Source organism: Manacus vitellinus, unplaced genomic scaffold, assembly GCF_001715985.3.
Source record: "Manacus vitellinus isolate BGI_N305 unplaced genomic scaffold, ASM171598v3 scaffold_6_pilon, whole genome shotgun sequence".
NCBI lineage: Eukaryota > Metazoa > Chordata > Aves > Passeriformes > Pipridae > Manacus > Manacus vitellinus.
The window spans coordinates 26,641,064-26,653,271 of NW_021940750.1; the positions used below are offsets into that span (position 1 = coordinate 26,641,064).

At 34.9% G+C, this 12,208-nt stretch overlaps 1 protein-coding gene across 5 annotated transcripts in view; it reads right to left on the minus strand.

Annotated features, from left to right (window-relative positions):
• Positions 1–556: 556 nt before the first annotated feature.
• The window catches only part of RPS6KA5 (ribosomal protein S6 kinase A5), a 65,183-nt gene continuing 53,531 nt past the window's right edge, over positions 557–12,208 (minus strand). For 4 of the 5 annotated variants that reach the window (XM_018082766.2, XM_018082764.2, XM_018082765.2 and 1 more), the window contains 6 exons: positions 11,992–12,085; positions 10,590–10,760; positions 6,968–7,159; positions 6,208–6,367; positions 5,034–5,197; positions 3,823–4,062 (listed from right to left, as the gene is read on the minus strand). In XM_018082766.2, the coding sequence (XP_017938255.1) occupies positions 3,823–4,062; positions 5,034–5,197; positions 6,208–6,367; positions 6,968–7,159; positions 10,590–10,760; positions 11,992–12,085 (1,021 nt within the window). Of the gene's footprint in view, positions 4,063–5,033; positions 5,198–6,207; positions 6,368–6,967; positions 7,160–10,589; positions 10,761–11,991; positions 12,086–12,208 lie in introns of all 5 variants that reach the window. The other variant, XM_018082763.2, reaches the window with a different exon arrangement.

Here is a 12,208-nt window from a genome sequence, read left to right on the forward strand (position 1 = left end):
CTGTTTTTCTTTCCAGACTTCTGCATACATTTTTTGAATACAAGGAGACTGGTTGCCAATGTTTAAAAGCAATTTTATGTGTGCATATTATGAATTGCTTTCTACTACTGAATAAAGTATTAGTCAGACCAGCCCATAACATCTCCTCTACCTAAATACTTATAATTGTTTCCCAGGCAGCTGCAGATTCCATTTCTATCACAGAGAACATGAAGGCTGTCAAAATACATGGGTTTTCTTCAAATTTACATTATTGCAGGTCTCCTGCATTTCCCCATTTTGCAGCTTCTGGGCACCACAAACAAGACTGCTCCAGCTGGCCCATGGAACTGAAAGCATTGATTCATTCACTAGTGCAGACCACAGGAATCAGTCTAAGTTTTCTTTTTTACATAGGTGTTCTGAACATTCAGAATCTATTGAATGAGTGATATATAAAAATGCAGGATGGCAGGCGAGTCAACAGCTCTGCATTTCTTATATTTTTATAGAAACCAGTGCCCTGTGGGTCAAAGAGCAAACTGAGAAGTGCAGACAAAGACCAAAGCAGAATCTCTTTACAGCAGAAATAGACATTATTTTTTGTTCTTTCAATCCAGAATATTCCATCAACTATCTCAACTGAAGGAAGGCAATGTCATGTTTCGCAATGTAAAAAACTGGATGCTCAGAAAGACTGTCATTTATGGGGCAAAGAATGAAGACCACCAACTTAGTAAAAATACCTGGACTGATACTTGAGAAATAACAAAAGAATTCAGTATGATGACCTAATGTTATAAAGATATACACATGTGTGTGGACACACACATACTCAGTGACTGCAGAGTTAGAAAATGTGTTTATGCTGGACAACTGGCAATAAAGCTTGCAATTCAGTGTCAGTGATTATTACATGCACATGGAGATAGCCAGGGGAGAAATTTACCCCTGAAAAATCTTTCCAGAAGCCTCTCACCTCTGATTTCCCATAACATTCTTCCTCTTCTGTGGTAGCCCCACTGTCTGGCCTTCCAACTCTGTGTGAGTCCAGAACTCATTTTTAAATACAAGTTCTCTCAAACAAAGCATATTACTTTAAATTGAGACTTAGACATGCAATACAGCATGTGTGTACACGCATGCACATAATACATGCTTATATTAAAAATATAAGTAGCTTGTGCAACACTTCATTACAACCAATAAACATGTATCATCATTCTATGAATATTTTCTGCCAGGAATTATTCTGTTCTCAGATGACAGAGAATCACAGCTGTGCAGGGATCATTATCTTGTTCAGAAAAGTAGCCATGGAAAAGGGCTGAGCCAGTCTGAAGGCTCAATGCATTCTGATGCAATACTGGACTTCTGTGTCACAATATTACAAATCCACTTGGTATCCAAAAGTTTCTTATATTTAAATGAAATAAAACCAAGATAGCTTTTTGTCGTCCTCACTCTGAAGAAAACAAATTCCAAGAACTCCTCCAAGTGCAAACTTCACAAGCAACTTGTTCGCCAATCTCTCGATTCACTTGTGCTGTTTGCATAACAAGCATTAATGGTGGGTTGTTCGTTGTATTTACAGCAAGTTTATTGGGGAGAGGGGAAGTATTCTTTTACAAATGAGCCATGTTCACTATTGAGATTATTTCCAAAGAGAGCATTCAGAAAGCAAACCTGAATATATTACATTGACAATTATTTTTCAATACTTTAACATCGGCCATTTAAAACTGGTTGTGTTATTAGCACATATACTGATCTTTAAATATACTACTTCTACATAAACAGTGCAAATCTCAATATTCACATCAACCTGAAATTAATGCTGCAATTACTGTTGACATTCACATCAAGAAAGTAGTAAACTATTTCACATGAGCAATTCCAAAACCTCAGAATGCCATTATTAATATTAAAGAAACACAGAACAAACATGTTGGGCTTCAAAGCCTTGTTTTGATACACACAATCCCTGTAAACATGGATGTATTGTATTTGTCAATACTGATATCTGATACAATTCTATAAATAAAACCACTGATATAAACAATTCCTATAACCTTATTTTTTTGCATAGGGTTTGGATTAAGGTTACTTTAAGATAGAGCCAGCTGTTAACAAAATCCTCTACTCAATTAGTCTTCCATCACAGAAATTTAGGCATATGACAAGGAGCCCCTCTGACTTCAGTGGAGACTTACACATGTAAGCATTTGCAAAACTGAAGTCATCTTTAGCACTTAAGTTACCTCTAGTCATTGAGAATACAAGCTATAAAAGAGCTCTCCATAAATTTATAAAATATACTGATTTAAAAGTTTATGCTGATGTTTCTGTAAGTCACATTTATGATTCCAAACAGTTATGTACATACTATACTATCACAGTAGGAAATACTTCACTGTAGTACACCACAGTGAACAAGTTGTGAAGCACAGTGTTCAATATAATTTCCCTTTAGTATTCCCAGTGCATAAGTTGTTAACATCTACACTACACAAGGTGCCCAGGTCTAGTATTTGTTATATACAATGTAAAAGCAAGATAGAAGTAGCTTTGCATTTTAAAAGTAAGGAATGAAAACAGTAGGTAATATACAGGGATTCACTCCTGCAAAGTACAGAATTCTCCTTCACAATGACCATAACCACCAAGTATGGTGGATTTCAGGTCATTCAACCCAGTAAAACAGTGCTCAGCACCCTTGTAGGAAGAGAGATCTGAGTGCACTTTATTCTAAAAACATCTCCTTTAGATGTTATAAAGTGCAAAAAATAAAACATATATTCTAATATTTTACAGTTACTATTAAACTGCCATATTTGCACAATGCAAAATTCAAATAACTTGGTATACATTTTGTATGGCCCCTATAACAACAGATGTTGAGAAACTGGTGCTTTTGCATCTTTAAAAAAATCTTAGTATCTTAAAATTATTGTGTAAATATAAAAAGAAAATATAAATTATAATTAATTCTTGAAATAGGTATTTTAACATGTGACTATTTTCCAAAGCATTGAATATGAAATTTAATTTTCTTTTATAGCATTATGTTTTAGAATCTGTAAAACCTTTCAGAAGCTAATAACTTCAAAAAAAATTTGTATCACAGTAGTAGACATCTCATATTAGACATCTCTTACCCTAGATTTATTTAAAAAATAAATTAATTTAAAAAAAAATCTAAGACTTGTATTCTCAGTTGTTTAGAATAAGATATGTGGAGTTACTTTTTAAAACAAAATACAAATTCCATAACGCTCCACTTTGATCTTAAAATTCAAAGAAATGGGACAGAATGTAACCACAAATTTAAAAGGTCTTAAAGTACTATACTCCTTTGGTGCATTGTACCAATGATTCTTTACATGCACGAAGAATCAAATTCTATAACATTCTTCACAGAGCTGGGTAAAAGCAGAAGATTCAAAAGTTCTATATATGTTACAGAGCTTTCCTTTCTTTGAACAGTGGGGAAAAAACTGGGAGGAAGATTCTGACACTGAGAAACAGTCTTCTTCCAAGCTGTACCACAAGCAGCATAGCTCCTTACCTTGAGCTTGACTGCACACTAGTAATTTAGCCCTAAGAGAATAGAGTGTTGTTTGTATAATAGTATTATACCATATCCAGTGATACCAAACTTAATGCTAAAAAGAAATGTATTGAAATACAAAGCTAAAAAGGTATGACTGAAATACATTTCTAAAGCAACAGACATTCCTGTAGCAGCCTGTAAGCCACAGGGAGGAAGTGTGGGAGAAGAAAACGTAGGTATTACCAAGTTTATAACCACCTTAATCTTCAAGAGAGAATATTCTCCACTTTTCAGTCAGAGAACTGGAAGATGGTTTCCGGGTTATTGCTGTCTGCAGGGTTTGTGGGCTGCAATGTCTTTGTAGGTGTAGTTTTACCATGAGAATGAGAGGAAGAAGAATGTGAACTTTCACTGGAGCTGCTACGTGTCTCTGTGCTTGTACTTGTTTTTTTCATTTTCCTTCTTTTTGCAAGAGGTGCCTTGTCAACATTCTGGAGACAAAATCCTTCCCTTTTGTACTTGTTAAAGGCCTGTTTAAAAATAAAAGGTAACTCTAAGCTTTTCAAGAGGTTTAAGACATTTTATGCCTTGTCACTTATTATGAATGTTCTATGGCAAGTCACAAGATAAACCACAGTTTCTTGACAGAGTGCTACTAGTTCCTATTGTAGCTGTAATAATAATTTTAGTAGCTTTTATGGGTATGAAAAAGCCAATACATCACATTATTAATTGGCATCTTCCCCTCCTTGTTCTTTTTAATTTAGAAGTATTTTTTATTAAGCCTTAACCTATTTAAGACTACATTTTCAGAAACAATACTGTTAAATTACAGTTTTTCTTTCAGCCCAAATTACGTTGCATTATCAGGACCTCTCCAAGTAACAATTATTTTCTTTTTGTCTCCTTCCTTCTAAGTGTCCACAAGCATTTCTGCATAAATCTGCTCAATTTTGGCTTATTCTCTGTAGAAGGTATCATGAGAATCAAGAATATGTTTGTATAATACAGCTGCAGTTCAAATGGTTTTAGTAAACATAAAATAGTAGATAAGCAAGTCCATTAAAAAGCATCTATGATATAAAAAAAATGAACTACACAGGTTCCAGAAATTTTACTTCAAATTTTTAACCTTAAGAACAAAAAGTCAAACAGTTTCTTAAGTTAAATATAAAGTTTTTCTCTTTTTTTCATAAAAGTTTGAAGACCTTTTAATAGATTCCTCTAAGAAACAAAGTATTTTTAATAGCTCTTTCATGAACAGCTGTCTCTCAGTCCTCAAGTGCTCATGAATATAAATATCTTTGAGAAATTTAATTTTGCTTCATCATTTATATTTTCATGTACTCCAGAGATGTTACATATTATGGAAAAAAAATCCAGGTATAAGCAAACACTGAATTTTAAGGACAGATATGTCTTGTTATTAAGAGAAAACATACATAATCCAGATTACACATTACAAAATATAGCATATGACATAAAATTTCTTAGAACTTACATGAAAAGTGGCTTTGACATATGTGTGCACTGCAGCTCCTGAAGAGCCTAAGTTATCAGGTGTCATCAGAGGGTTGGATGACAGCTGGCTGCCGTCCTGAAGCCATTCATTGTATCTCAGGCTGGACATTTTAATTCTTTTGTTTGGATCCACTGTTAGAAGTCCTAATAGAAACATATTATACTCTTTTGAACTATGATCTATTTATCTTCATTTAATAGAAAAAGTAAATATTTATTATGAAAATCTCATACATTGCATTGATAAGTAACTAATGTCAATATTTGTCCTAGGTATGCCAATATTTATCCTAGATAAGGCTGGCACAATATTAGACTATCATCCGCTCCAGAGGAATCACTAAACACAAGAAATTGATATTTAACTGTTTGATAAGTCTCATCTCTTTTCACACCAACTCAGAACTATCAAATGATTTCTTCACTTAAAACCTGTCTGGGATGAAGTTCAAGAGAGTAAGCCTCAGATTCCCTGAACATTCCACTTAAGTCTGAATCTGGAAATCCCTACATTTTTGGCAGAAAAATTCCTTACAAGCCTACTTCTACAGAAATTCAGAACTCCATCTAAGTAGAATTAAGACTGGTGTCTAGCTTATGCTGAAAACATAATTAGATGCTCAAAAGCTTAAGGGAAACCAAAAGCATGGAAAATGTGAATGAAGCAGCTCAGAAATACAGTAAGTACTCTTGGCAGATAGATTAAAAAATAGGCAAAGGGTAAAATATAGTAATAAATTAATTTTCTGCAAAAGCTTAGCTTTTAAGACAATTATCTCATAAGCTGTTTTGGTTTTTTAGAAAAGCAAAAATAACATAAAAGAAAAACTGCTTTTGTTTTAAAATGTTTTAAAACAGTGAGTTCACTTTTTCTGAAGCTCTTCAGAGTTCCTTCTAACCCCACCAACCTTCCTATCAGCATCTTGCCACATTAGAAAGCTCTGCTATGTGTACAAGCAATTTGTAATGCACTCTGATGTGTCCACCTCAACCCATAGTTTGTATTAGGGGTCAGTACACAGCTCAAGCTGTGGATACTGCTCTGACAGTTTGACAGTCTGCTGCTAATTCCAGCATCCAAATATTTTATGGTTCTCTAATTTTACATTTTGAGACAGAAATATAAGGTACATGAAATACTTGTGAATACGTACCCCGAATTAGCTCTTTAGCCTCTTCAGAAACATTTTTCCAAGCTTCTCCTTCAAAGGAAAATTCTCCCTTTTTAATTTTCTTCATAATTTCCAATGCACTGGTACATGTTAAACTTCTGTCTTGAGACTGAAATGGTACCTGTCCTGATAGCATTGTGTACTGTCATGATAACAAAAGCAGCATTAACAAACACAGTATATTTATGGACAACTCTATTACTAAATATGGAGGGCTGTTGTTTGCATCACCAGAGCTGTGCAATAAAATCTGGACTGGCATAACTTCGAGGCTATAGGAAACTTTAAGTTTGCAAGACTTTCTCTGGAGTCATTAGAAAAAACACTTGTATGTTTCAAGAAGCTACGAACAACACATATTTCTACCTCACTTATATCTACTGTAATTAATTTTCTGTAAATCAGGATGCAGGTTGATTCCTTCCCTGAACTGAAACTGTAAAAAGATTATATGGATGCCTGTAAAATCTCCTAACAAGAATACCTCTTTTTGAGAACCTGACTGCATCAAGTAATTTTTCCATTCCCAGAAGTGTTAAATTTAATTTGCTACTTAGGAAAAAAAATCTCCACCCCTTGAAAACATCTGTCTTTGGAACCTATTATTTTTGCAGTAATATTTTCACCAGACTTGAATTCAGCATGCACCCAGTTTATGTCTGAAATCATGTCAAATCCTTTGCATTTTAATAAAAAGTAGATACAAGCAATAAAGTTATAGTTAAAAACCTCAATCACTTACCAAAATGACTCCCAAACTCCACAGATCACAAGACTCGTCATAACCATTGTGATTCAAGAGCTCTGGGGCAGCATAATGAAGGGTAAAACATGGAGTCTTCAGAGGCTGATTATCAGGTGGTTTCAAACGAGCAAAGCCAAAATCAATTATTTTTATTTCTGAATTATCAGTTTCATCTGTAAATAGTAAATTCTGAAAAGCAAAGACAAAATCAATGCCAGCACTGGGTAGAAAATTGATTATAATTATTTTCCTACATTTATTACTACAGAAAACTTGACATTATCTACAGGAAAGGGGAACTGGGAGACACTGGGGGAAAAAAACCAGAAAAGTAGAAATAATGGTACTCTGGGTTGTAAGAAAATGTGATGTTTATCTGCATCCTGCATACCTGCAAGTCAGGGCAGTTCTGTCAGAGATTATTAATGAAAATCAGTAGGTAGCAGAGAACAGTGGGGAAAAGAATTCAGGGAACACTGACAAGAAAAAAAAGGGAAAACATCAAAATGTCTGCAGATGGAGAATTGCCTTCTTCCTCAAACAAAAGCAAATTTTCTTAAGCTTCCCCATTACTCTGGCATGTTGTGAATGATAGCTTTCTTGTGTGGGGGACTCCTGTTGCATGTCTTGTTTTGTGACTGAACAGTCTTTGGTCCTCAAGTGGTAACACACTGAAGGCACATTGCCATGAGCACAATAATGCAAAAGAGCAAAGTGAAAGAGAAGGATGGTGGTAACAAGGTGCCCCTTGGGATAAAGTGGTGGCACACAGGGCCCCAACAGCTCAGCAATTGTACCGAGAGGTGCCTTTGGCATGGATGGCAAAGTCAACACGTGTTGTGGAAGTGACGTGGGACCAACGGCAATCGAGCACTGAAAGTCACACAACAGTCCAACCTCAAACCTCCTCCTCACACCAAGGTAAAGAGACACTGGTATAGCAGTCCCTCAGAATTCCAGCTTTACTGACTGCAATGTGGCACCTTGGACTTGAAGACAGACAGGTTGTTATCCGTTCGGAAGATTTAAGACAATCTGCTTCTTTTTTTCCCCTTGAGTATTTATATTTGTCAAGAAAGATACAAGAAAGAAGCTAAGTCTTAGAAGAACTGTCTGAGGCCAAGACAAATTAAAAACTAATTCTACTCCTCCCATCAACTTCTTGAGAGAAGAGCATAATTTTGCTATTGCCTTTACTGTTTAATCTATGAATGCTAGAAAAAGTCTTAGTATCATAAATCCTATAGCCCTATCTAATTTTGTAATACAAGAGGTGAATGACTTACACAAAGTAATTTAATTTCGAACTCATTAACAAGGGTTAAAAAATGATTGCTAGACTGCCAGCAGATCAATAAGGAGAACCAGAGAGCATTCATTATGGATAAAAGAAAATAGCTTCTACAGAACATTTTAGTATTTTTCCATTCTGTACTGCTGTCATAGCTTAATGTACATTCAGAATAGTCAGTTTTTAATTTTAAAATGTGCAAAATGGATCTGAAGGAAGCCTTATTTCAGCAAAAATATTAATACAACAAGGATGAGTGATTAATATAATTATCTTTTTTCTATGGTGCTGTTATATAGTCAACACGTAAATGAAGAATGAGTAACATTGGGTTAAAAAGACCTTCTTAAGATAAAAATTAAATTGGCTATGCACAGAGAGAAAGGTACAGTCCAAGTGTCTTAAGTTGGGTTCAGATTTCACTGTTGATTGGGTAAATAAAGTATGTTTCACAACCTCCCTGCTTCCGTATTTACAGCTATATTCCACATATAGTTTAAGGATACATAAACAACACTATCTCTGTCTTGTTAGGTTTTGTTCTAATACCTCTAGAACTCACTTTACATATTAATGGTCACTTCAATGAAACAGTTCTCTAATCCTCTACTGAGAGGCTTAAAATGTTCATATATGCTACACAAATTTTTTATTCCTATTTTCTATCCAGTACTTTTCCTCTGTTTTGCAGAACCATATATATAATCAAATTACTAGTGCTAAACAGAAGACTTTCCCAGTTCATGCAATTAAAAAAGTCTCATCCTTAGACATTTAACCAGTCATATTTTTAAAAATAGATTTATCAGTAGCACATTAGATGTCAAAGTTGAATATCAAACAAAGCTGACTGGAATTCTTAGAAAAGCAGCAGAAATTCCTGTATAGCTTTTTACAGAAAGGTGCACTAACTACATCTATATTGGGAAGCCTGCCTATCTCCTACTAAGTTCATGTTGGAAACTAAAATAGTAACTTTCAAAACAACAAGCAGGAAGGAGGCAGCAGGTTAAGTCCAATTTTGTGGAGGCCATGGATTCTGCAAGCTGTTTGCTAACCCTTCATTACTTGGACTTCCTGGACTTCTGTTCTTGAACGTAATGTAGAACTGAAGACTGCCTAATTTACCATGCAACTGAAGCTCTGCTTTATTCTGTCTTTATATTCAAGATGGTAGTAAGGCTAAAATGATGAGAATAGAAGAGAGAAAGGGTTTTTGGGTTTTGACTTTTTAATAATTACTCGTTTCAAAAGCTAGTTTTTTTCCCTGATGATGTGACTCTCAAAAAAAGTTTCTCTGATGACTTTTTCAACTCACATATTAGAATTTCACAATAGCTCCTCTTTGTTTAACTGTTTACTTAAAACAGGAGCTTCTTTCAAACTCATATATTTTGGATTGATTTTCAAAAATAGTTTAAATATCAACACCTAGCAGACTTCTTTATCTGTTGAATTAGAATTACTACAAAATACTAAGTCATATAGCAGAAGGTACATTACAAAATGATAACATCAGTAGGTATGGTGGATTATTTTTTAACTTCAGCTACAAAAGGAGTAGCTATTTCCTATACAATATAACATCCTTACTGGATGAACTAACATCAATTTACACTGTTCTCAGGTTTGAGAAAACTAACACATATCCAAGGCCATTGCTGGCAAAAAAACCCAAGAAAAAATTGGGTCCAGGAAGCAGAACAAAGGCAGTGGTCAACATCACCATAGTAAACAGAATTGTCTGGAAGGCAAGATGTTGCTGCACAATAAAAATATCAGAACAAGTAATTATTGAAAAACAGATATTAAAAAATGTTTCTTTTGGGGAACTACTGAACTCACTGAACTCAAATCACACATCTTTATTAGCTGACTGCATAAGTTTGTGGTTCATTTTGTGCTTAACTGGAACAGAAGACAGTACAAGGGTTTCACAGTTACATCCAAAAGAAGCCTGCTGAGGGAATTAAGGTTAAACCAAGGGTGAAAATGTACAGGGAAAGTATCCAAGCAACGTAGCTCTCTGCTTATAAACTGTTTCATACAATAAATACACGCAAGTAAAAATTGTCCCCAAATAGGTAAAGAATGTTTTTGAACAAGTTAAGAGTACAGATTGCTTACAGAACTAAACATGTTTCCTAACAGTTACTTTTACCTATGAGCAGAAAAACATCTACAGAATTTATCAAGTAAAAGCGGTAACATTTTATTAAAAATACAGAAGTAGAAAACTCTGTAATAAAAGCTGGAGAAACAGAGACACATCACATTCCAGATATTTAATAATTTATTTTCTTAACATATATATGCAAGTCACTATACCTCAGGTTTCAGATCTCTGTGGACTACTCCCACATCGTGCATGTGGCTCACTGCTGAAACAAGTCTGCGCATAATGTGGCTGGCTTCAGTCTCACTGAAATGTTTCTTTTTCTGAATACGCTCAAGCAATTCTCCTCCCTTCAGCAATTCCATTACTAGAAATGTGTGAAGCTGAAACAATAAAGAAAAATACAGCATGTTAGAAATTTAACATTACAAAACCAACGTTCATTCAAGATGTAGGTGCTAATCTGGCAGGTTGTCCACGTTTGAAGAAATAACATTACTGCTTGTAGCAATTTGGAAGGCCAAAAACAAGAACCAACTTGCATCTCAGATGCACTTTCCCCATCAATCTCATTGAGATTGAAGAATGATAATGTCTTTGCCATGTCCACCCATATTTATTTAAAAAAACACAATACCATTAGCTACATTTGTAGAGAGACGAAATGTCTTTACTTAGGCTAACAAATAAAACTGGAAAAAGCTAGACTTTTGCCCTTAAGCCTGTTCAGATGCAGGGATGCATATCTATTAATATGCATAAGGAGCTAACCACTTAATTAAATCCTTTAAAAGCACCCTGAAACTTCACTAGGAAATCCTCTCAGTTCATTTTAGAAGTGCTCCACATGACCTCTCTGCTGGTCCTTGTATAAACTGCATGAGGAGGACAGACTGGGATAGGTGGAGAGGCAAGAGACCTCACGTTCCATTACAGAATCATAGACGAGAATCACAAAGTAGTTTATGTTAGAAGAGTGCTCTACAGGACATCTGGTCCAAAACCCCAGCTCAGACCAGGGTCAACTTCCAATTCAGATCAAATTATGGTTTATTACATGCTGTGGAGTCTGCATCACATTAAGGAAAAAGACAATTATGGTACGTAAATAAACTGATCTTAATATATTTTCAAATAGAGGCTCTACTTTCACATTTGGTAATTTGGCAAGCTATTTAGTTATCTCCATTGAGTTACTAATATGTAAAAAAAAAAAATGCTAGTTGTATAATCTTCCTATGCATGATTTCCAAACCAATTCACCAATACTGTTTTAAAATTTATGACAACCCTAGGGGAAAAGTGATTAGACACCTCAGTATCATAGATGTGAAACTGTGCAATGAATATACTGCATGATGATTCACAAAGACAGCCAAGGCCAGAACCACAAACACAATCCAAGACTAATTTTTACACATACTTTTGATTTGCTAGAGTAACTGCGAGTTTGCTTGAATGTAGAACTTCTGCTTCATCTTCTATATTGACTAGAAAAAAGCCCTAGGAAAAACGTTGCCTTCACAGTTACAGTTATGCTTAACTCCTAAAAGTTCTTGGGAAAACACATGGCAATGTGTTTGGTAGGTGCTGATTACAGTTTCTTCAAAATACCTGGTCATGAAAAACTTCATGTAACTTCACTACATTCGGATGTCCTTCGCAGAGTTTCAGGGCTGTTATTTCTCTCTGGGTGTTGGCTTCCATTCTAGAAAAATTGAGCAGTCATTTTGTACCCATTTTATTAAGCAAATTGCATGTTCAAAGCGTTAGACCTATTTTTTAATTGCTTTAGTACAATTAAAGGTATATTCAAAGTAAGCTGAGAAAA